We start from the raw sequence: 25,908 nt of genomic DNA on the forward strand, positions 1-25,908 counted from the left end.
AATGGATTGTGAGACTTGATCAAATATTGTTTAATTTTTGGGAATTCAATATTCATGCAATTTCATATTTAATTTTCATATTATTTTGTTGTTGAGATCTACGTTGATTTTTGATTGCAAAATAATTATTTGTTAGTTTGAATAATTTAAGTCCGTAATTGCTTAGATTATTCTTACATGAGAACACTTGGGATAAAACCCAAGGAAATTGTATGATCTAGCGTTATCTCCATACGTTTGAGTAGTTAGGATTGGATCTCTCTATTTCTTAATGCAATTGACAATTGTTTTGATGCCTGAGGCCCAAGGACGTTCCTTGGCAATTTGTTAATTAGTAATTAATTAGAGGACGCTCCCTAATTGGTTTAATCGTAAGGAGAGATAATGGTGGTGAGAAGTATGTTCCATCTCCATAACTAATCTATTGAATCAACCTAAAAGAACAAAGTGTCTGTGATCAATTCCAACAACTAAAGTGGATCCAATACTTCAACTAGAACTTTCTCATTATTGATTACTCTTTATTTTATTATTTGCTTTCTATTATTATTCTCATTATTAGTTATTACAACCAATCTCAAACCCCCCCTTTATTTTGTTGACAGTTTTTTATTCCAATTTTCAGTTTATCTCATTTAATCCCACTTTCAGTTTTTATCTCATTTTTAGTTTATTATTGTTCCAGTTTATTTTCTTGGTCATAAAAAGAGAAATAGGTGAGTTCTCAATTCCCTGTGGATTCGATCCTTTCACCACTATCTGCAGTTGTAAATTGTTGATAACCAGAAAGGTTATTTTTGACCGGTTTCGACAACCGCGAGTCAGTTGGCTCTGACCAGACTGAGGTCATGCCTGCTGTAGCCAAGGATGCTCCTGCTCTTAGGGGTATCTCGGAGGTTGCCATTGTGAGAGCAGTGGTCAGCCCAGACTGCTATTCTCCAACTGAGGAGGTTGGGGAGAGCTTGAAATGAAAAAAAAATTCTCGTTTGAATAAGGAGACGACCACTGTTGCTGTAGGGACGATCGACAAAAAGAAGAGGCTAGTAAAGGAGTCTGAGCTTGTCCCCTCTCAGAAGGAAATTTTGTCTTTCTTGCCTCCAAGAAAGCCTTCATTGGACAAAGCGAGTAAAGGCAAAGGTAAGGAGAGCTCGTCTTAGGGGGTCTGATAGAGCATAATTTAGACCATATTATCATGATGTTATTGATGTTAATTTACACTTTCTCTGTCTAATTTTGTGATTTTAATCTTATTCTGCAGAAAATGGTGTAAAGAGACAATTTGGTGAAAAAGCCCCTAAAACTGTGTAAAATGGAGCAAATAAGGAAAGTAATTTGAAATTCAAATTTCAAATCCTTAAGAGAATTCAAAATTCAAATTCAAGATTCAGCTCATTATGGAAAGTGCTAAATAAGGAAAGTGCCAAATAAGGAAAGTGCCAAATAAGAAAAGTGCAGTCTGCAGAGCACTTTAAAATTCAAGATCTTCAAGAATCCTTTTCCTTATTAAAGAAGCCAAATCTTTAGAAGATGCACATTCAAATTTGAAATTCAAATTCAGCTTGTCAAAGAAGCCAAAGAAGTCACACATGCCACCTCAAGTCTTGCACATTCAAAATTCAAAATTCAAAATAGAGGCTCCACCTCATCAATGCAAGATATGGGCGGTATGGGCAACACTTGGGCAGCCAAGAATTCAACTTGGGCATCAAGTAAGGACCTAGGTGATCAAACATAATTTAGCCACATTTTTATTACCTTTATTACTGCTTAATTACACACTTTCCAGTTTAATTTATGGTTTTTGTCGTGTTTTTACAGAAAAGAAAGAAAATAGAAAGTTGGAGAAAAAGTGCAAAAAAAGCTGGAAAAATGATTGGATCAAAGTGATTTGGCCAAATCACTGCCCAAATCAAGCTGAAGCAGAAAACTGGGTCTGACTCACAGGGAGCGATTGGGGCAAGCGATTTGGGCAAATCACTGCCCAAATCAAAATGACAGCAGAGGCGGACAAAAGTGCGGGAATAGAGGAAAATTCCAGATTCAAAAGCAGTGAATTCCTACCATACTTCAAACTCTTCAAGACCAGTTCCAACTCAATTCTAAGAGCCACAAGAGAGTCTTTCACCCAAGAAATTCCACTCACAACGAAATTCAAAGACAAAAGGGGAATCAAAGACTACAAAGACCAAGTCAAATTGAGATTTTCAAGCCCTAATTGAATTGGGATTCTCCACCTATAAAGAGGACAGAAATTAAGCCAGCAAGAATCATCTCAGCAGCCTCGGAAATTCTGCAGAAACTCGGCAGAAGCACAACAGCCTCTTCTCCTTTTTTTTTTCTTCTCTTTTTGTGTATTTTGTCCACCATGAGTAGCTAAACACTTTTCCTTTCTAGTTGAAGTTGGAAATTTCAGATTTGTGATGAATTGGGAGATTTAATACTCCATTATTAAACTCTTGTTTATTTTCAATATTTATGCAACTTGATCTTTCTATAATATTGCTTTGCTTTTAAAATCAATTAAGGCCTGTTACTTTTAATTGCTTGAGTAATATAATGTTTGAATAATTTAAGTCCGTAATTGCTTAGGTTATTTAATCACAAGTATAATCAGTTGCATAATCTAAACTTGACCACGCGGTTGGCAAGGTTAGAGTTGAGTTTCTCTAAGTCCTAATGCAGTTAATAGTTGTTAGATGCTAAAAGCCCCAAGGACGTTTCTTGGCAACTCGTTAGCTAGAGTTCGATTAGCGAACATTTCCTAATCAAACTAAAACTAAGGAGGAATTTGGATTGTGAGAAGCGTCTTCCACGTCCTAAACTAACTTATTGAAATAAATAAGAGTATCAAAAAGTCAATAATCAATTCTAAACAAACTAAAATTCATCAATGCTTCAACTAGAATCCTTTTCCCATTGAAATTCTTATCTTTTAAATTATTACTTTATCTTGCTATTTAGTTTTAATTCATTATCATCGAATCAAACCCCCTCTCTTATTTACTTTTGTTATTTGTCCAAGTCATTAATAGAAAAATTCGTAATGTCAAATCTCTGTGGTTCGACCCTATTGCCACTGTTTATAAGTTAATTGTTGATTGATTAATATATTTATTTTTGACGGCTTCGACAACCGCTATCACTAGGGCAACACTTTCAACTATAAAAAGACACATAAGGAGCCTCCCCATGCTTTTTCTACTCTCCCTTGGACACACATACAGGATTGCAAGTGGCACCATCTCTTCTTCTTCCTTTCTTTATTTTCTTGTTTTGTTTCAGCCATGAGTGGCTGAAACCTTTTATTCTAGTTGAAGATTAGGTGATACTTTGGTTGTTTTATGGATTGTGAGATTTGAACATAAGTTGTTTATCTTTTGGTTATTCAATATTTGTGCAATTTCATGTTGGATTCCATTATTGCTTTGTTATTATGATCAATGTGGCCACTTGATTCTTGATTGCAAGATAATATATTGTTAGTTTGAATAATTTTAAGTCCGTAATTGCTTGGATTGTTCAAACACAAGAACACTTGGTGTAGAAACTAAGGAAGTTGCATAATCTAGCAATGTCACCATGCGTTTGGGTAGCTAGGATTAGATCTCTCTATTTCTTAATGCAATTAACAGTTGTTTTGATGCCTAAGGCCCAAGGACGTTCATTGGCAACTTGTTGATTAGTGATTAATTAGAGGACGTTCCCTAATTGGTTTATGATTAAGGAGAGACATGGTGGTGAGAAGCGTCTTCCATCTCCATAACTAATCTATTGAATCTATCAAGGGAACTAAGTGTCAATGATCAATCCCAACAACTGAAGTGGATCCAATTCTTCAACTAGATATTTCTCATTATTGAAATCTCTTTATTTTATTATTTGCTTTCTTTTATTGCTCTCAGCATTAGATCAGTTCAATCAATCTCAAAACCCCCCTTTTTACTTTTATTGTACTTTATTTTTATTTTGCTTTCAGTTTCTTTGCTTTTAGTTAATTCTCTTGGTCTTGACAAGGAAGATAGGTAAGTTTTCAAATCCCTGTGGATTCAATCCTTTCACCACGATCTGCAGTTGTAATATTGTTGATAATCAAAAAGGTTATTTTTGACCGGCTTCAACCGACAGTCAGGGCCAGTGGCAATCTTTTAACCGCCTTGATTTTCAACGAGTTAGGGGTACATTTTCAGCTGAGCCCTGACTCCACACCTACTTCTATCGCCAAGCTACTTAGTAATCATGTTTTCAAGCAGCCCTTGAATCTGACTGATCCTCAGATGGTCAGCACAATTTGTAGAGTAATTTAGTCCTTCAAGCAGTCGACTTTATTTACTGCCCAGACAGGAGAGGATCTTTTTGATGCCTTTAAAAGACAAGTCCTTGTGAGTTTTCTTACTTTTTTCTTGCTTTGAAATTTTGAGTCATTTTCTTACTTATCATTTTGCCATATAGCTTCTTGGTACTCTAATAGAGTTGGAGAGCAAGATGGCGAGATCTCGGGAGGTTGCCCTCCACGACATCAAGAAGGCTAAGAAAGAGGAAGCTGCGTGGGTAACTGCTGCACTAAAAGTGTCAATTGATGAACTGAGATCTGAAGAGTACAATGAGATTGGTATGCATGAACCAAATGTTTGATTCGCAGAAAAGTTAATAGATTTGGTTGGGTGGTTGAGAATTAATAGGACTGAACTTTAGTTTGTGGATTTGGAAAAGGATCTATATGTATGATGAATTATTAAGGCTAAAATCTATCCCCGAATGTGATTGGTTCAGGAGTATTTATACTCCGATTATCTTGGTATGTTCTAGCTTAAGTCCTCTCAGATTAGACAATAGCGTGTTGTGGCAAATATGTAAGGTGACTCATTAATGGTGAACAATCATTTAATAAATGTTAAGCCAGTTAGCTCATGCCTATCCACCGTGCATGTCATGTCTGTCAGTCCTATCGCATGCACAATCATGACCCTAGTGATATCTCGTATGTTTCAGAGAGGTCTACTCATTGACTCTGAGCTTTGAAGTGGTCGACTTGCCTAGTCAGGCAAAAGTAAAGTCTAAAGTGTTGGAGTTTTGATCTTTATATCCCCTGGCCTGGACTTTCCAATGCTCAATCGGACGGGATAAAACAATATATAGACTTTTTCCACATCTTGTACTCACGTGTCGCGATCCAATGAGTTTTATTATTCTTATGTTATTACCTAGTATTCTGAGACTAATATTAGTGGAAAACGGCTGGCCATATGTGCACTGGCTACGGAACAAAAGAAGGGAAATTATGCCTAAAAGTTAAGGTAAGATGATATGTTTCCTTTTTTTTGGAATTAGAGGGTTCCGATTTAAATATAAACTAATAAATTTAAATACAAAGCACTTCATAGAAAAGTAAATAACAAATTATATTCAAATCTTTAAGTAAAATTGAGAAATGGTTCATTCTGTGGTCTGATTAAAATACTTCAATTAAAGAGAGAAAGCAAGAAGAGAGAATAGGAGATAACGTTGTTTTCTTTTGCTCGACTTCTTTTGTTGAACACGAAATGGCCTGCTTGCCTCGGCCAAACAGAGGATAGTTTTTTCAAGGGTTTGTTCACTGATTTTTTTTGTGAGACTCGCTTCTTGAATGTGTGCGATCCTCTCCTCTGGTTAATATATTCAAAAATATTTAAAAATAAGTATTTGGTCAATTTCGATTCAAAATCGAACTGAACCGAATAAATCAAAAGTTAAAATTTGATTATTTATAAAAATCGAATCGATTTTGAATAAAAATCAATTTAAATCAAATTGATTTGATTCGTTTTGATTTGATTCAGTTTGATCGATTGAACGATTTAATAAACTTTTATTTTTTATACATTATTTTTTATATTTTAAAATTTAATTGAAATATTTCAATTTTTTATAGTTTAATCTCTATATTATTAAAAATAATATATATTATTACTAATTGGTTTGATTTAGTTCGATTTTACTATAATTTTTTTAATTAAAATTAAATTAAAATAACTAAAATTTTTTAAAAATAAAAATAGAATGAAAAAAAGAATAAAATTTTAAATTAATTAATTTTATCTAATTTTTTCAATTTAAATCAAATATTATTTAGTATTTAAGTTATATATATATTGGTTGGATTTAGTTTGATTTTAATGATTTTTTTCTAATTAAAATTAAATTGAAATAACAAACTTTTAAAAATAAAAATGAAATGAAAAAAAATATCTAAAATTTTAAATTAATTCAGTTTATCGGTTTTTTTCGATTCTATGTTTACTTTTCATTAGCCATGGAATCATGGGTAATTTAGACGGCAACTGCCATGGACCGATTCCCTAACTGATTAGTGGCTACTTTTCTATCCATTATTATTTTGACTGGAATTTTTAGGGTTTTGATTAAATAATATTATAAAGAGATTTGCTGCAAATAGACGCATAATGAGTTCATATAAAACGAAACTACCATACATTTTTTTATGACTATTTTATGTAATAAAGGTTCAGATTGGAAACTTGAGGGTGGATAACTTTCCCTCTTAAGCATTGTATGTAAGTTTGCTGCGTTCAGTTCTGCAGATGATTTATCGTAGTCTCAATCAATTTCATTGGGAAATTTTTAATAACAAATCCTTTCCTGCTGCCACCTTTAGCCAAGCCATCCAAAACTGCCCGCGGAGCCTTCATTAGTAACTAGCCTCAAGGAAATCTCTTTTCATTAGATAGGCTCTGATTTCTAGGCAATGAGATTTGAGTTTCTCCATTTTGTCTCATATGGGAGAAAGCAAATGAAAGATGGATATGGTAATAAAGAAAGTATGCATCTCGAGTTCAAGTTCAATTCCGCTCTTTTTGTCTGCTGCAAAAAGATAAAAATAAAATAAGAAAGAGGATAAGGATAACGGGAGAAGAAACAAGCAAAGAGGATAAGGATAGCGGGAGAAGAAACAAGAGGAAAAGAGGATAAGGATAATTTTCGGAAAATTATCTTTTTTAATCAGAACATTTTCAGATATGTAGGGAAGATGATATATTTTAGAAATCTCCTCTAAGTTAGTACATGCAAGGTTTATTAATTATTTAATACTAGTATATAAATATATATACTTAATATACATATCGCCTTTTTTATATGTATATTAAAAAAATATTTTTTATTTTATTTTATTTTAGCTCACTTATTATTTAAATTTTACTTGCCATACAATATTCACATGAATAAAAAAGAAGACGGCGACGTAAAATCCATATATTTTATTAAATTATATATTACATAATATATACTCCTCTTCCTGCCATTATTTCATCACATGTACATCACACTATTCACATTACAAAACCCCACAAAATCAAGCCTTCTGTCGGTTAGCCTTCACCACCTCTCTCCCTCCCAAAAGCATTAACCGCAGAAGGCCTCAATTTTGCTTTCACATGCTCATGCATCCGCGCGACCTTCCCACTGGCGCTGCCTCGGCCCCGGGAAGAACCACTGTCCACTTTGGCTTCCGAAAACTTGGTCTACTTCTCTCTCTCGCACACCGAACGCCAACTCCTTCGCTTCTCTCTGCATCTTATTTACAATATTATTTTTCCCTGCAAACATACGTCAAATAAAACCAGCAGCACACTTCAATTCAAGCTACCGAGACATAGAAAATTAAGCTTCATTTGATTGATCGAGGAGGATATTAGATTAGTTACCTGCAAGAGGATACCTAGTGTTGCCTCTGGCATTCACCTCGAAGCAGAGTACTTGAAGATTACTGTTCCGTGAAGCTACTGAAGCCACCGGATGTCCGGCAGGGACAATGAACACGGTGCCCCGTCTCAAGCGCGAGCTTATTTTCTGATAAGTTGAGCCGGTTTGCGATTCTCGGCCAACGTGAGGACAAGCCATTTCAAAGTAGCCCTCACCATCCACAACAACAGCTACCTTGGTCGCCCTCGAGTTGTAGTAGGGTCCAATCATAGATCCCTGTACATATACACCACACAATTTCATGAATTATACATCCTATTCGAGTCGCGGATAGGAAGGAATTCAAAAGGGAGAGAGAGATACTCGTGTGATATTGGCAAATGAGACACTTATGTCAAGGTCTTCAAGCTGCTGCTCGTAATACCTACGATCCACTTCGTAAAGCTGACCATGGTTGTTGCTTTGAACAGGGCGCTGGTGTAGAAGATTATATGGGCCGCTTGATTCTCCTCTAAATGGCCAGATGCCGGCACCTTCCTCAGGCTGGCTCATACCTTGGATCTGTTCCTTGGAGGCTTTCGTAAAGATCTCTTGGTTCGGATTCAATATGCGCTCCAACCTCCTCCTGTCGGTCTGAATTGATGCCAAAATTGTAGAAACAAAGACCCAGTTAGTTTACTTGGAAGAAAGACAATGTATTAAACATATAGAAGTTCACAGTAGCTCTTATCACACACCTTAAGAGCAGCTTCCAGCAACTCCCAGCTGAATGCGCTGTAAAAGGACTCGTGATCTTGACTACCGGGTGCCCTGAAAGCCTGTATCATGAAGCCCGTTATAAAATGACCCAGGCGTTTGATTCGCTTGCAATTCGTGCATAATCTAAATAAAAAGATTACAAAAATATCTTAGTGGGAACTTGCCTCGGTTTCGCCAGGAATATTGACAGGTCTCAGGAAAGAGACAATGAAAAGCCGCTCATCTTCGTCCCTGTTAATTAGGTAAACAGGAGTGCCTGCACTAACCCTCATGACATCTCCTTCTTCGATGTTGAAGCTTCGTCTCTTTTCCTCTTGGATTCCAGTTATAGTTCCCCGTCCTACACCAAAATCAATAAAACCGATAAACGGAGTACGTATCAATATCAAATATAGTATATAGTCTACTGCAAAGATATGTTCATACCACTAGCCACGAAAAGAACAGCGTCAGAGTCCCAATGAGTTGGAGATACAAATGTTTGAGGAGCTGCTTCAACAACGGCAACACGGTAATTCTCAATACCACGTAGAACTCCTGATTCCTCGGTGAACTTCTGGAGAACATCGAGTCTTCCATGTTCACTCCGCGCTTTTGAGGTGAAATGACGCTCCTCAAAAACATAAGGGTTCTCTTTTCTTCCCTCTTTCTCCTCTTCTCTTTCATGATGGTCTTTTTCATACCTCATTCGGCACCGTAGGCGACAAAGCGCTCTTCCTTCTCCAAATAGCCACTCACATGGGCTTTCACACAACTCCTGCATTTTTTCATCGCGACGTCCCGTTCCTCTTCCTTCTTCTTTTCGTCCTTCTCCTTTCCTCTCTTGCTCCTCTTTCTCCTTGTAATACTTCTCACATCGATCCAAGCACTCTCTCTTCTGATCCTCATCATATTGACGTTGGCGTTTACATTGGTCCTTGCACTGCTTCAGCTCTGGGTCTGTTGTAGCCAAAACCAAGCCAGCACAGAGAACCAAAAGGGAAAGGAGTAGAACAACTAAAGAAAACTTGCCTAGGACAGCCATTGTACAGAATTTGATTCGTGCTTCTTTCTTGATACAAGGATTGGGGAAGGTTATGGCGTTTTATAGTGGGGCAAGTGAGAAATGAAGAGGGATTAGAACAGGCAAGGGAGTTGCATGCAGGGGGACGAGTGTACTCCTAACGTGTCGATCATGCCCAGAACATAATGGCCGCGTAATAGAATGACGGTAGATTGCAAGGACAATTTTATGTCCTACAGCTGAGAAGTGACAAAAGTTGAACGTTTGCGGATTGATCTTAAAGGCTAATCGACGACACATCCATGTGTCTCGGACGTAGACTTAACGTGGCACTACTCTCCCAGACAATAAAACCTATGGTCATTGTTATCTCAATTGGATTTAAGTGAACGCTGTAATACTAGACTTAGACCTAGAGATATAAACGTAAGACTATTCAAAAAATTAAATTATTCAAATTTGAACTCAATTTATATTAATATTATTTGATTTTATTTGAATTTAATTAAAAATTAATTTAAATTATTTAAATTTATTTTAAACTCAATTATTACTTAAATAAAATTTTAATTTTAAATTCAATTATTATTATTATTTAAATAAAATCTGAATAAGTTTAGTCTTATATATTTTAATTAATAATTTATATAAAACATATTTTTTATTTAAAAAATTTAATATTTTTAAAAAATATTTAAATTTTAATGTTTAAATAAAATTATATAAAAAATTTGATAAATATTATTATAGATATATTTTTATATTCAATTAATTATTTATATAAGCGGATTCGTCAAGTGTATTTCTTATACATAAAATTTGAATTTAATTCAAATACGCAACGAGTATTATTTTTTAAATTTAAATCTATTTCAAACCCGATTATAACTATCCAAATCTATAATGATCCGAAAATCGGACCGCTATCGGCGCTAGAATTCAGATCGACTTAAAGTCGCCGGAACCCGTAACAAGCCTATTATAAATCCTGTGTACCTAATAAAATCTCATACATAATCATACATTTTCATAATCATTTTAAATTTTTCATATACCAAGCTCAACCTATGCATTCATTATAAACTGTATACATAAAACTCATACTAGAACTCTCATCAAATGCTCTAGTATGGTCATCATCATATACATCAAACTTGGTTTAACATAACTCATCATTTAAAACTTTTATATCATATTCATGTTCACTGGGATTTTCAAAAACATAAACTAGGGTAAAACACAAATCTATCCATTACATATTACATGTCCACCATTATACTAATACATTAACATATACTAGCCTCTAGCCGACCTCTCGAACTAATCTTGACCCTGCAAACTTAGGGTTAGGGGAAAGGGATATAAGCTACAAGAGCCTAGTGAGCAGAACAGTAAAAACAGTTTAAAAACATATGCTCACATGAAATGCATCACAGCACAAACAAATCACCTTAAGATGGACTTGTCACTAGTAACCCTCTACATAATCCAATGTGCCCGGCCCACAACGAGAGCTCCTCAGGACTTTCGCTTAAACATAACATAACATATCCAACTGTGCCAGGGGCGTAGAATGGACAGCCCTGGTCTTTCCCTTACATAGTGCCAGGGCGCGTAGAATGGGAAACCCTGGTCTTCCGTATCCGTATCATATCATAACCTGCTCGAGGGCTAGTGGGTCATTCAACATTCATCCACATCAACAATAAATTATGCAATGCATCAATAATAAACATGGCATTCGTGATGCATGAACATACTCAAAAGTTTGATTACTTAAAAACGATAAATTAGTTTAGTTCTACTCACCTCTGGCTGACGCTTAATTGACAAAGGAGCAGCTGACTCACTGCTGGCTTCTACGGTCTCTCGGGTCCAAACCTACACAGGTGGACTCAAATGAGGGGCCAAACATAACTCTATCAAGACTCTAAATAACTCCCCAAAAACCCCCTAAAACATCACAAATCATGCATATAAAACAAGCAAAGGAAGGCTGGGCAGAGGACTTTCGGCGGCAGGTTCGGCGGCCAAAGGTCTCCACAGATCCGAAAGTCGGGGTCCTTCGGGGGCAGGTTAGGCGGCCGAAGGTCCTCCACAAATTCGAAAGTCAGGGAATTTCAGGGGCGGGTTCGGCGGCCGAAACTCCCATCCAGATCCGAAAGTGCATGCTTTCGGGGGCATGTTAGGCGGCCAAAAGGCTGCCTCCCATGCAAGTTCGGCGGCCGAACCCTGCTTTCGCGGCAGAACCTGGGTTCGCCAAAATGACAGAACCCGATTCTGCCTCATGCATTTCAATCCCAAAACTCTCAAATCCTCACACCCAACTTCCCACAACATGCATACTCACTCCAACCTGCATAAGGGGCATAAAAACTAACTTAAGCCCCAACAAAAACAACAAAAGCATCACATAAGCATACATTCATCAAAAACCCAACTCAAAGCCTATAACTCTAGATCCAACCATAACATGTATCTTTACCCCTTAATCCTTCATAAAACTTAATTAAAGACATAAGAGAGGCAAGGATCTAGGCTTACCTCTTGGAGATCTAGGAGTGACAGCAACCCCAACGTGAAGATGAGTCAAACGGTCTCCAAAGCTATATCAAACCTCTAGGTGTACCCCTCCTGTCTCCTCTGAAGACAACCTCTGACCCATCCTGACATTTGAACTTGACTACCTTGTCTCTGCAGTCCAAGATAGCACCATGGGTAGATAGCCAATCCATCCCTAGAATGACGTCAAAATCTGTCAAATCTAGAACCACAAGGTCGGCGGATAGGCATCTCCCCTCAATAAAAATTGGACTATACTGGCAGACTGACTCTGCCACTGACGGGTCACACTTGGGTCCACTGACCCATAGGGGACACTCTAACCCAGAGACCATCAATCCCAACCTCTCGACGGCTCTAGGAGCAATAAAAGAATGCGATGCACCAGGGTCCATTAAGGCATAAACATCAGAACAACCAATGATGAGATTACCTGACACCACTGTGTTTGATGCATTTGCCTCCTGCTGTGTCATGGTGAAGATCCGTGCTGGAGCTGATGGACCTTCACCCCTGAAACCCGCTGAAGAAGAGTCCGCCCCTCTCCCTCTCCCTCTTCCTCTGCCACTGGCCTGAGTCGCGGCTGGAGCTACCGGCTGAGCCACACTACCAGAAGCTGTCTGCTGGGACTGTGCTACAAAGTTGCTCTAGGACACTCCCGTGCCATGTGTCCCTCCTGCCCACATCTGAAGCAGGCTGTCGTCCCAGCTCGGCAGACTCCCTTATGCGACTTCTCACACCTCATACATACTGTATTATCTGCACCCGAGCTCGAGCCACCTCCTAATCCCAGACCTGATTTGATCTTGTTCCAGAACTTATTTTTCTTGGACTTCCTGGGGCCTCTGTCCCACTTTTTACTGCCTGAAGCTGCTGCACTCAAAGAAGAGGGATCTAACTTTCCCTCACCTGGGGTCTTGGAACCAGAAGGCTGTGCCACAGACTGTTTGACTTTTCCTTCAATGATTGCACTAGCCTCCATTCTCCGGGCCATATCCACTATGGCATGGAAACTCTCCCTCTCTGCTGACTAGATCAAGGAGGAATACCTGGAATGGAGCCTCATGATATACCTCCTTGACTTCTTCTGATCTGTGTCCAGATTCTGCCCAGCAAACGGCAACAGCTCCAAGAATCTATTTGTGTACTCATCTACACTCATTTCCTCCGTCTGCCTCAATTGCTCAAATTCAATCATCTTCAATTCCCTTGAACTGTCAGGGAAAGCCCATCTAGCAAACTCATTAGCAAACTCTTCCCATGATAGGCTATCCAACCTCGGGCTCATATAGTTCTTAAACCACTCTCGGGCCTTCTTGCACTTCAGTGTGAACCCAGCCATCTGAATGGCTCTACTGTCATCAGCTCCTATCTCATCTGTAATCATCTTGACCCTTCCAAGATACTCAAATGGGTCATCACCTGTTTCATACTGGGGAGCACCCAGCTTCATGTAATCGGTCATCTTGACCTTGCTCCCTCCAGATGAGCTAGGCTTAGGGACTTGGGTTACTGGGATAGTAGGTTCTGCTGGTGGCGGAGGAGGTGCAGCATCCCCTGGGTTAGGGTTTGCTGTACCTGGATAGAAAGATGGGGATGGGTATGGCATGTGTGAGTGATAAGGGTTAAAACTGGGGTAATCCGATGTACCTCCCATCGAATACCCGGGATTCTATGAAAAGGGTGGGTATTGGGGTGGCTGAACAAATTCCGAGGCCTGAGTGCCTCCTTGGGACTCTCCCATACCCTCTTCCGACATACTCACTCCAAGACTACCATCCCTTCTCTGATCCACATCCATATCATCCCCCACATCCTTTGACATTCCTCCCTGAACTGTTCCCCTCACTGATCTGCTTCTACCCAGATCCAAAGACCTTCTAGGGTCTCTTACTGCTCTTTCTCTGCTGGACCTACTTGACATTGCCCTAGGCAATGCAGGAGGACGGGTATCCGTGCCCTCATCCTTGGGTGGTACTCCAGTCAATCGTGCAGATCGACGAGTTCCTCTCATCTTGTTTACTGAAAAACAGCACACATCACATAAAACATTAGCATCAAATGGTTCATGTGAAAACACATGAACCCGCATCACATACATCACATACATAGCATATCATTAATGCACATGTATATCATCATGGCATTTCACATCATCATTCAAGACAGGACTCTACATCCTATCCTAGTGGACATGATTTTCCTATTGTGCTTGACCTTCTATAACCTCTATGAGCCCGACACACTATAGGTCCGACCATATGAACCTAGGGCTCTGATACCAATCTGTAACGATCCGAAAACCGGACCGCTACCGGCGCTAGGATCCAGATCGGTTTAAGGCCGCCGGGACCCGTAGCAAGCCAAACATTCATCCTGTATACCTGTTTAATCCCATACATGATCAACACATACATAAAAATTTTGAACTTTTCTTTTCATTCAATCTCCAAACTCAACATGTGCATGCACTATTCATAATCATAAACATTAACCCCACCTTGGAGTCCTTATCAATGCTCCAATGGGGTAACATAACATATATTAAGTTTGGTTTACATAAATATCATTAAAATCATGTATTCAAAAGGGACTAACAACATACTAGGGTCAAGCACAATTCTATCCTCAATAACACCATTACATTACATAACTATTTAATACTATTCATTACATTATTGTACTAAACATTACAATTCAATATTTATCATGTCCACTACTAGCTATTACATGACCATGACATTACTCTAGCTGACCTCCTGGTCTATCCCGTACTTGCAAACCTGGGGAATTAAGGGAGTGGGGTGAGCTACTAGAGCCCAGTGAGCAGAATAGTAAAACATTGTATTTAAAACATGTAATATCATGGAATGCATCACATCACAAACAAATCACATCAAGGATGAACTTGTCACCATTTAGCCCTCTATATAGTCTAATTATGCCAGGGGCGTAGTGCAGGCACGCCTGAACTTCCATATCATATCATACATATCCAATCATGCCAGGGGCGTAGTGCAGGCTCACCCGAACTTTCTCTTACATAGTGCCAGGGGCATAGTGCAGACACGCCTGGACTTCCATAGCATATCATCATTATATCATGTCATAACATATGAGGGCTAATGGATCATTCAACATTCATCCACATCGACAACGTAAAATGCAATGCAACATATTCGTGAATTCTAATGCAAGCACCCTAATATATCTCATTGCATTCATGATGCGTGAATCATGCTATAACTTTCATTACTTACTTTGAAATATAAAGAGTTATTCCACTCACCTTAGGCTAGCTCTGACAAGACACTGAAGCAGTCGTCTCACTGCTGAGGTCCTCGGTTCCTCGGGTCCGAACCTACACAGGTGGACTCAAATGAGGGACCTAATATACATGAACATGACTCTAAAATACTCCCCAAAAACCCCCCCTAAAACACCTCAAAACAATCATAGAAAACATGCAAAGGAGGGCTGCACAGGGCACGGCCGAAAGTCCCTTCGGCTGCCGAACCTGAGTTCTTCCCAAAGGGCAGAAACTCAGCCTCCAACATGCACAAATGCCTCCCAAACTTCACAACTCAACCAAAGCATGCATAAACACTTCCACAACATACATACATTCATACAAAAGCTCCTAGGGGCTTCAAACTATCCTAAACCCCAACTACAACACATCAAACATACACAAACAACCCACATTGCACAATAACTCAACATAGACCTATACATGCATTTCTACCCCATGAATCAACTTAAAACTTGTTTAAACATATAATGAGCTCAAGATCGACTCTTACCTTTTGAAGATCGAGAGAGAGTGTGACCTAACTTGGAGGTTTGGGGAAGATGGGTTTCTGAGGTCTCCAAGCTTCACAACTTCGATCTAAGCTCGAAATCTTCAAAAACCAAGTTAAAATCCATAAGAAATCATGAAAACTCGAAGGAAGAAGCTCAAAATCAACAAGGGACGGCGGAGAGCTCACCTTGGCCGAAAATGGGAAGAAAAGCTCACCCGTTTCGGACAAGGGACCTCTTTATAGGTGGCTGGCCAGGCCACTTTCGGGGGCCTAACGTGCCTCCGCATGCATGCCATGTTCGGCGGCCGAACTTAAGGTTCGGCGGCCGAACCTGGACTTCCCTCACTTATGCCTTCGGGGGCCTAAAGTGCTCCCGAAGCGCATGCATGTTCGGCGGCCGAACCTGGACTTCCCTCACTTATGCCTTCGGGGGCCTAAAGTGCTCCCGAAGCGCATGCATGTTCGGCGGCCGAACCTGGACTTCCCTCACTTATGCCTTCGGGGGCCTAAAGTGCTCCCAAAGCGCATGCATGTTCGGCAACCGAACTTGAGGTTCGGCGGCCGAACCTGAGTCTTCCTCCAAGGTTATTTTCATTCAAAACTTAATTTCTTTCTTGCTTAAAACCATAAAATACATTAAAACATTTTATAAAAAACATGATTTTACCCTTCTAGAGGTTTCCGACATCCGAGGTCCCACCGGACGGTAGGGATTCCGATACCGGAGTCTAGCCGGGTATTACATAGACTGTAACTCATAAATAATCAGTTTGTTACTGCCTGCATTGAACCTGATTTTGAGGACATCCCAAAACTCTTTGCTTGTCTTGTGTTGCAATAGATTTGGACGGAGCTTTTGCTTTACTGTCTAGATCATCCATCCTCGGACAATGCTATCACTGACTTGCCATAGGTGAATAGCCGGGTCTGTTTCTACTAGAGGAAGGGGGATCCCAGTCAAGTGGTTTAATTTTCTCCTCCCTGTAATAAACATATCCATTGTCTTTGCCCAGACGATATAATTGGAGTCGTTCAACTTCACATCGGACTACGGTTGTGCTGAATCAAGAGTAATTTGATTTGTTGATTTCTGAATTGCATTTTAGCTATTCTAAATTAACAGAAAGAGTTTGTTTAACAGATCTGCTATTAGATCAGTTATTGCTTAGGATTGATCGACTGGACTTTGGTTAGAAGAATCGGTCATTGTTGTTTCTCGGTTAGAGAAGATTGGGAAATGTATTCTTGCAAATGATGATTGCAGGAAAAATTGGATAAATTTTTAAATCGAAACCCGCTCTGATACTATCTAGAATTATAGGAAGAAAAGTATTTTTCATTTTTTTGCTTTCTATGTAATATGATACAAAAATTATATAATACAAGATATGATGAATTATATCTATAATTATATACATTATCAATTATTGTCTAGAATCATATTAGGATTATGCCGAGTATGGTAATGTTAATTACTAATTAATTAGAATTATGGCACAATATTTTTTACCCACTTTGGTTTCTTATTTCTGAAGCAAACAATCTTACCTTTAGACAAAAACAAAGATTCAACAATCGAAACAGATGTGAAGAAGCCAAAAAGGAAAGCTGGAAAGAGAAACACAGGCTCGTCTTCCCAAAATCTATCAACTATAATTAAAATTATTTGACCGTTGCCATATGCATGATCTTATTTTTCAACACCGGGACCATGCCACCTTTCCATGACTTTGAAATATTTACTTAAGGTGAATCTTCTTTTCTTTCACCTGATTAAAATTCTTCGCATGTTGGCTTATATTCTGCATTTCTTTTTGCGACCCTGTAGCTCATTCAGCTGAGATTATGCTTTTATTGCTTCCCTTTTCTATTTCCACCTGATGATAGCTTCCAAAGCTGACAACGATAAAGACACCATTTTTGAAATTATTCTCAGTGCTCATCACATGCATTTGTAGTGTAGGAGAGCAAAAATTCTGCTGGGAATGAGACAAAACGCATCCATTATAACCAATCGCCCAATCCTTACAAAGGTTATCCAGTTTAAATAATTGCAGTTTATTGTCTGATTATTGATTTATAAAAACTACAATTATTGATGGCTTTAATACTAATGCTGCCATCTTTCAGGGCCTGACAACCTCAGGACCATCCACGTGTCAGGTGATTATCGAATAGGGGCATGTAATTATGGAGAAATTATTGCATCTCTAATTAATTCCATGTAATAATATACACAAATTGCAAATTAATTGCAAAATCATAAATAATTTTTGATATTTTCCTTTTTTTTTATTCAATAGTTAGTTAGTCTTAATTCGACATGAATATAATTTCTGCCAGTGATCTGATTTCTTCCTTGGGGCCTTCAGAGCACACGTCTGCGAAAGCGTACGAGTATGCTGTGCTTACGCATGCTGCGATTTTCTTACAGTGGCAGAGGAGGTTTCTTCTCCCACCTGACGTCAACGGACAACTTTCTATAAATGTGATTTATGATATTTCAGCAATTTCACAAGAACAATTTCTACCACGAGCTAAATATTGCATTATTTTTACTATCTGCATCACTCCACATTTCATAGCCACGCATATTAATTTTTTTTTAAAAAAAATAATTTGATTATAATTTTAAGATCAAAACTGTATAATTTTAGAACTGATTTTGATGCCATTTATATGAAAGTTGATTAAATCTGTCTCTTATCACTAAAATTATTATAAGAAATCTTTCCTTGGAGCAACTATGCATATGCATGGTAGTAATTCGTGCCAAGTTGAAACGAGTGGTGCCAATGCACGTCAATTTCATGAAATTATACAACAAGACATAGGTAGTGACTAGATCTTTACACAAACGGAGACGTAAAATATGAGAAGACAAGAAGAAATAGGCGAAAATGCAGATAAATTGACAAGTTGGTCCCGCAATATGAGCAAAAGCAAAAACTTGGATTTTGGGAGTGGGTTCTGAATCCTGGCATAAACTTTCACGCTTGAAAGTAATAACATAACGCCTACATTTGGCCTCGCTCTCAGTCTTTGGGAACCTAAACAAACTATCAAACTCTACGTTTTCAGCTATTTTCTCTTCAAACATCATCATTCTCACGTGGCCAAATATTCCACTAAGCACCAGTTTAAAGGGACCATAAATGAACCTCACTCTCACTGGCTGATGGAAAAAGGAAAACGAGAGAAAATAATGAAACCAACTCATATGAAAGCGTAAAAGCAAAGCTTGTAGACTAGGAGGGCGTGCAGGCATAGGCTCTTAAAACGCTGCGCATCTAGATATAATAATAAAAGAATCATAGGGTGGTGAGCAGAGAAAGAACTGAAGAGGAAAAAACTTGGGTAGGCAAGGCATAGTTTTTGCAGTTTCCATGTGAGCAGGGTACCAAATTAAGCATTCATTAAGTAAAGGTGATGTCAAAATAATCCTTGGCTTTAATTTTTATTAGCATTGCTTGTTGAACAAGGCGTGTCAGGACTGAGTATGTAGCTCAGAGACCGACTACACTACTACAGTGAATGATCTCATTTTGGACTTAAGAGTGTGTCATGCATGTGAAGGAGGCATCTTCATTCTTCAGTCTTCACCCCCACCCACGTGCATGCAACTCTTCCTTCTTCTTCTTCTTCTCTCTTAGTCAACCCCTCCTTTTCTACAATGGTTTTTAGCCAGTCTCGATTGCTTAATCGAAATTGAAAAATTATGAGATTTAAAAGGTACAGCAAGATTCCTTACATGTCACCCATCATTTGATTCACTTTCTCAGCATCGAAGTTTGGGTTAATTTCGAGATTTCGAATGGAATTCTTTATTTGGGTAGCCTGCTGGCTCATCATTTGCAGTGAGGTCTACATCATGCATTGTCCATGTCCTTGTGGACCTGAATTTCTTGAGCTCTTAATAGGGAGTAGGGGCTTAATTGATTCCTGCATACTGTCATTCATAGAAAAAGGATATGCAACAAAATGATTCTGGGTAATTATAGCGAAAAGCTGTTCTTAAAATGGACTCCTACGGAGGCCAATGAATGATTAAGATGAGCTCGTGTAAACCAACGAATTTGGAGATGGAGATTTGGATAAAATGAGCTTGTAAAGTACAAACTAAACCATCCCCCGGTGATGATGTGGGATGAAGAAGCTAAGCTTGATAATGGGCTGGTTGCAGAGGAAAACCCAAACCAATGGACCAATGGGCCTGAACAGTTACAAATTGTTAGGGCCGCTGGTCCACCAAGATGAGGAAAGTAGTTGAATTACCAGCGAACCTCAGCTCTGAACTATCAGTCGAACGGCCCATAATCCACTTTGCAAAATGATGGCAGAAACAACATGATGCTTTTTGAGAAATGAGAATGGAGATGGAGAAATTATATAGCAGTATAGTTGTATTATGTAGATAATTTTACATGGTATATATAATAAATTAATTAAAATTAGATAAATAGACAAATTAACAGTTTTTTAATAAAAAGATAATTATTTTTATATAAATATCTTTATCTATCTATTTATTGTACCATATAAAGATCCTAATAATTTTTCAAGTACAAAAAAACTTAATAATTTTTCAAAAGTGTTCTGATATTATAGGAAAAAAGGTATAGGAAAACTTTTATAAGCATATAGGTGTATATATATGGAAGATGATTTAACAGGGATTTTTATAATTAACATGAACTTCAAAGCAGTAGCACTCAGTCGTAAGCAGTAGCACTCTGTCGTAAGCAGTAGCACTCAGTCGTAGGCAGCAGAATATGGAGATGTAAATCCATTTACATAGCCCTCTTCGTTCCATTATTTTTCATACATAACACTATTCACATTACGAAACCCTTCATTGATCTCTCTCACAAAGCCATAACCCAGCAGAATTTCTCTTGCTATATATATATAGCTATTACCTTTAGGATCTCATGCATCTGCACGACCTTGCTTCTCTTGCTGGCTTGGCCCTGGAAATAAGAGATAATCTGTTTCTTTTTCAAAAATCTCCTCTACTTCTTTCGCTGGCACACCAAAGGTTAATTCTATTGCCTCGCTCTTCATCTTATTCACAATATTATTTTTCCCTGAAACAAGCATGCATACGTCAAAACTATAATTTAAGCTACTAAGGCACACGAAGGATCATCTGAGCTTACCTGCAAGAGGATACTTAATGTTGCCTTTGGCATTGGTTCCAAAGCAGACTGCTATTAGATCATTCTTTCTTGAAGCTACCATAGCGATCGGATAGCCAGCAGGGGAGACGATCACCGACCCATGTCTCAACGATGAGCTTAGTTTTTTATTAGTTGGACCTGTCTGTACGCTGCTTTTAGTCCGAGGACCAACCATTTCGAAGTAGCCCTCACCATCCAAAACCATGATTATTGCCGTCGACTCTGAGTTGTATAAGGGTCCGAGCATAGATCCCTATGAACAGTAAAAAAACAGATTGGAATTTCATGAATTTCTTCGCACTTTTAATCAATTTGTCCGAAAAGGGAGATGAATTACTTTGGTGATGTTGACAAAGCCGACACCAATGTCAAGGTCTTCAAGCGCTCTGTACTCAGTAGGGCTCACATAAAAAATCTGACCGTAGTTGTTATGAACAAGAGGTTGCATGTCCAAAAGATTGAAGGGGGCGGTTGAATTGCCGCGACCTTCCTCTTCTTGGCTTAGCGCTTGGATCTGTTCCTTGGAGGCTTTCACAATGACTTCTGTGTGATCAGTAGACATGATATGCTCCAACATCTCCTTGTCAGTCTGGTTGATGCCCAGATTCATGTCAAACAAAGGCTCCATTAGCAATCTAAGGACATCATACGGAAGTTGAGATTAATTAACTACAGGCACACACCTTAAGAGCAGCCTCTAGCAACTCCGGGCTCAATGCGCTATAAAATGAAGCTTCACCGGCTGAGGCGGCATAGAAAGGCTGCATCATGAAACTATTATATTTACACTGTATGCATGAGAAAATTCCAAACTATATACAATAGAAACTTCGTAGCAATCATCAGCTATGGTCGTTTAATCGTTTGAAAATTCCATTTGAAAATCTTATTAATAAAGAAATTATAGCGTAAACTTACGGTGTACTCGCTCGGAAAATTTACAGTTTTGAGGAGACAGACAGTACGAAGTTCATCATTTTCGTCCGTATTAATCCAATAGACAGTAGTGCCTGCTTGAACTCTAATGACATCTCCTCTTTCAATGTTAAAGCTCTCTCTCTTTTCCCCAATAAGAGTTATAGCTCCTCGACCTATATTATAACATGGTGAATATATAAGTTCATGAAACAGCAGAGTACAAACAAGTATCCATGGAAAAACATTGATTGGAAAATTTTATATACCTCTAGTCACAACGAGAACTACTTCGGCATCGAAGTGGGTCGGAGTTAAAAATGTTAGAGGATTAGCTTTAGCAGCGGCAACACGAAAATTCTCGATTCCACTTAGAAGCTTTGATCTCTCAGAGAACTTTTGAAGAGAATAAATGGCTCCATGTTCATTCTTGAACATTGGAGTGAAATCCTCTACATTAAAAACGTAAGGGTTCTCATCTTCCTCGTCATATTGACGTTGGTGTTCCCTTTGGTGCTTGAACTGCTTTGGCTCTCGGTCTCCTGTAGCTATACCTAAGACAGAACCAAAGGAAAGGATTAAAACAGCTAAACAAAGATTCCATCTGGTGGCCATTTTAATTACAGGATCATTAACTTGTGCCTCTCTCTCGATGCAAGAAGTGGAGATGGGCATGGCGTTTTATAGTGTAGCAAGGAAGAAATAAAGAAGGCTAGCTCTTCGTGCATGGAGACGAAGGTACCTACATGGAACAGAGAGGGGCAACAACTTTGGAATTACTTTAAGTTGCGTTCTCGCTCGGATTATCAACCTAACGCTCTTGAATTAATAATTTGCTTATGGGAGAGAGATGGCAAAGAATACAAAACTTTTCCTTTTTCTTCTTCTCTTCTTTTTGCCTTGGCAAGAAAGGAAAACTTCATAAATCCAGCGGCGGAGAAGTGACGAGAGTGGTGGATGGAACTGTAAATAGAATCTATGTCAGCTGTTTGTCGTGATGTTTTATCTGGGTAGGTTAATTTAATTTGCTAGTTCCACACTTAGGTGTTTAGTAGAATACAACTCTGGAAACAGACAAATTTACACGTTAGTGTTCGACACGCGTCAGTCGAGTCATTAACTATTCAAGTTTATCTAGGCGTGAGCATTGGGTTAACCAATCTCAACAGCATCAGAAACTTTGTGTGGTGAGTAAGTGAGGCTAAAATCTGTATCCGAATATGATTGGTTTAGGGGTATCACGTTCATCTTGGTATTTTTTGGCTGATGTCCCATCAGATTGGACAGTAGTGTGTTGTGACAGATATGTCAGGTGACTTATTAATAGTGAGCAATCGGCTAATAAATATTAAATCGGTTAGCCTATACCATGTTCATTACGGGTGTCATGTCTGTCAATTCTATCGCACACGTAATTATAATCCTAATAATGACCCACGAGCTTCAGAGAGGTATGCTCGTTGACTCCAGACTTTGAAGTGGTTGACCTGCCTAATCTGAACAAAAGTAAGGTCTAAGGTGTAGGAGGTTTGATCTTTATATCCCCTGATTCGAACTTTCTAATGTTCAATCGGATCGGATGAAACGATACATAGAGTCTTTCCATATCGTGTGTCCACATGTAGCGATCCTAATCAGCTATGTTATTCTTATGTTATCAGATGTCCTTTCGCTTCTCCGAATGTTATTTATGATGGTTGGAGGATCGAATCATATTCAACGCTTTATTGCTAAATGTGAGTCCATTAATTTTCTTTGAGTTGTGAGGAGCAATCATAAGTATGCATGACACGAGCGCGCGACGTCCCAGAAGTGTTTTGATGGCTATTGTTGTTTGGGTTACCAAAATGTGATGCTTTGAATGTTCATTAATGCCTAATTTCAAGTATAAATATAGGGTTTTGCCTTTACTTTTTTACTTTTGCTGCTCCTGTTGCACTTGCACACTATTCTTAGGGTCATCCTCGTTTCTTCCTTCTTCTTCCAAACTTTTCGAGTTACAAGTATGCATCCCTCCTTCGATGGCTCCTCTGTCACACTCTCAGGTTGAGAAAATAGTTTCTAGGGTCACCTCCATCTATCTTTTGGAAACTTTCCCCGAGCCTTCCTCTCTACGGAGACCCATTACATTCGGGCTTCAAAATTCCAATGAACGGATTGCCTTATTCTCCTTCCCTCATCCTCCTAACCTAATGGATGCCTAGTCCGAGAGAAAACTTGTTTTCTATTTGAAACAGATTGATTCTGACCTTTCTTTCCCATTTTATGGGTTTGTTCATTCCGTCTTTAGGTTTTTCCAGGTCACGCCTCGAATGCTGACCACAAATTTAATTCTATTCATAAGTGCCTTCGAGGCAATGTGCCGGAGTTGGGGCTTTGCTCCTTCCTTAGGTCTATTCTGAGCCTTCTTCAAGATTTTAAAGGCCAACAATGTTTCTTGAACTTCTGTGGTAGGAATGGGTTAGCCATTTTCACCGGCTATAAAGACTCCATCAAGCACTGGGTGGAGCATTTTGCTATAGTGGGATTCAAGGGGAGCTTCAACTGGGGCTTAGAGCTAGGATGGGGGGTTGTTGACACTTTTTGCAACTCTTTCGGAACAGTTGTATTTTACCAGAATTACTTTCCTGCCTTTCAAATACGATGTCTTCAAGTGTTTGGATATCCGCTTGGGGGAGGGTTGTTATTCTGCTAGTACTGATCATTTTTCATGTCGTTGCTTGCTTTTTAATTGCTTTGTCATTCTGTGTTTTTAATTTGTTTTTGGTGCTTTTTGTAGCTTCCATAGTCCCTATGAAAAAAATCTCAACACCTTAGAATTTTTCTCTCAATCGGGATATCGTCCAAGATGCTATTGAAGCTTTTAAAACTAGGAAGACTATGAATGTGGTGGTGAAGATGCGGGAGGTGGAGCATACCCTAGCCCAAGCCATCCTTCCTTCGTCTTCTGCTGGGGCAAACTTGGAGCTAGCCTTAGTTGGCTCCAACCATACTGAGGTTGTCCCTACTGTAGCCAAGGATGCTCCTACTCTCAAAGGTAGCTCGAAGGTTGCTATTCTGAGAGCAGTGGTCAGCCTAGAACTCGAGAGAGCTTGAAATAAAAAAAAAATTCTCGTTTCAATCAGGAGACGACCACTGTTGCTGCACAGACGAACAACAAAAAGAGAAGGCAAGTAAAGGAGTTTGACCTGGTCCCCTCCCGAAAGGGAGCTTCGTCTTCCTTACTTCTAAGAAAACCTTCACCGAACAAAGCAAGTAAAAGCAAGGGTAAGGAAAGCTCGTCTTAGGGGGGCTAGTGATGAACTTTCAACCGCCTTGATTTCCAACGAGTCAGGGGTACATTTTCAACTGACTCTTTACTCCACACCTACTTCTATTGTCAAGCTGCTTAGTAATAATGTCTTTGGCCGTATTCGAATCCGACTAATCCTCAGATGGCGAGCATAGTTTGCAGAGTAATTTAGTACATTAAGCAGTCGACTTCGTTTACTGCCCAGACAAGAGAGAATCTTTTTGGTGCCTCTAAAAGACAAATCCTTCTTGTTAGTTTTCTTACTTTACTCTTGCTTTGAAATTTTTGGTCATTTTCTTATTTATCGTTTTGCCATGTAGTTTCTTAATGCTCTAGTAGAGTTGGGGAGCAAGATGGTCAGATCTCGAGAAGTTGCCCTCCATGACATCGAGAAGGCTAAAGAAGAGGAAGCTACGCGCGTAACTGTTGCGCTAAAAAGTGCCAATTGATGAACTGAGATCTGGGAGGTACAATGAGATGGGTATCCATGAACCAAAGGTTTGATTCGCAGGGAAGTTAATAGATCTAGTTAGGTGATTGAGAGTTAATGGGTTCAACTTTAGTTCGTGGATATTGAGGTTTGAAGAAGGATCTGTATGTGTGGTGAATTTGTGAGGCTAAAATCTGTCCCCGAATGCGATTGATTCAAGGGTATTTATACCTCAATCATCTTGGTATGTTCTAGCTTACGTCCCC

General features: G+C 38.9%; 2 protein-coding genes across 2 annotated transcripts; both read right to left on the reverse strand.

Moving 5' to 3' along the window:
* Positions 1 to 7,257: 7,257 nt before the first annotated feature.
* On the reverse strand, positions 7,258 to 9,819 carry LOC110614835 (vicilin Cor a 11.0101). The gene is made up of 6 exons (XM_021756514.2): positions 8,884 to 9,819; positions 8,622 to 8,797; positions 8,436 to 8,516; positions 8,062 to 8,331; positions 7,701 to 7,974; positions 7,258 to 7,592 (listed from the first exon to the last, which is right to left on the reverse strand). Exons 1-6 carry the CDS (start codon positions 9,479 to 9,481, stop codon positions 7,435 to 7,437), a joined length of 1,557 nt encoding a protein of 518 aa, XP_021612206.1. The 5' UTR covers positions 9,482 to 9,819; the 3' UTR covers positions 7,258 to 7,434.
* Positions 9,820 to 20,754: 10,935 nt separating this feature from the next.
* LOC110614839 (vicilin Cor a 11.0101) lies at positions 20,755 to 23,931 on the reverse strand. The gene is made up of 8 exons (XM_021756517.1): positions 23,840 to 23,931; positions 22,790 to 22,819; positions 22,190 to 22,428; positions 21,924 to 22,096; positions 21,689 to 21,793; positions 21,343 to 21,594; positions 20,985 to 21,258; positions 20,755 to 20,912 (listed from the first exon to the last, which is right to left on the reverse strand). The coding sequence occupies exons 1-8, from the start codon at positions 23,929 to 23,931 to the stop codon at positions 20,755 to 20,757; spliced, it is 1,323 nt and encodes a 440-aa protein (XP_021612209.1).
* Positions 23,932 to 25,908: the final 1,977 nt, after the last annotated feature.

Source organism: Manihot esculenta, chromosome 5, assembly GCF_001659605.2.
Source record: "Manihot esculenta cultivar AM560-2 chromosome 5, M.esculenta_v8, whole genome shotgun sequence".
Taxonomy (NCBI): Eukaryota; Viridiplantae; Streptophyta; class Magnoliopsida; order Malpighiales; family Euphorbiaceae; genus Manihot; species Manihot esculenta.

Coding starts and splice junctions, on each gene's coding strand:
- LOC110614835 (XM_021756514.2), bottom strand. CDS start 9,481: ATGGCTGTCCTAGGCAAGTTTTCTTTAGTTGTTCTACTCCTTTCCCTT. Junction 8,517..8,621: donor ATATTCCTGGCGAAACCGAG/GCAAGTTCCCAC, acceptor TTCATGATACAG/GCTTTCAGGGCACCCGGTAG. Junction 8,332..8,435: donor TGCTGGAAGCTGCTCTTAAG/GTGTGTGATAAG, acceptor GCATCAATTCAG/ACCGACAGGAGGAGGTTGGA.
- LOC110614839 (XM_021756517.1), bottom strand. CDS start 23,931: ATGCATACTTGTAACTCGAAAAGTTTGGAAGAAGAAGGAAGAAACGAG. Junction 22,097..22,189: donor AGTTCTCGTTGTGACTAGAG/GTATATAAAATT, acceptor GTTATAATATAG/GTCGAGGAGCTATAACTCTT. Junction 20,913..20,984: donor CATTAAGTATCCTCTTGCAG/GTAAGCTCAGAT, acceptor TGCTTGTTTCAG/GGAAAAATAATATTGTGAAT.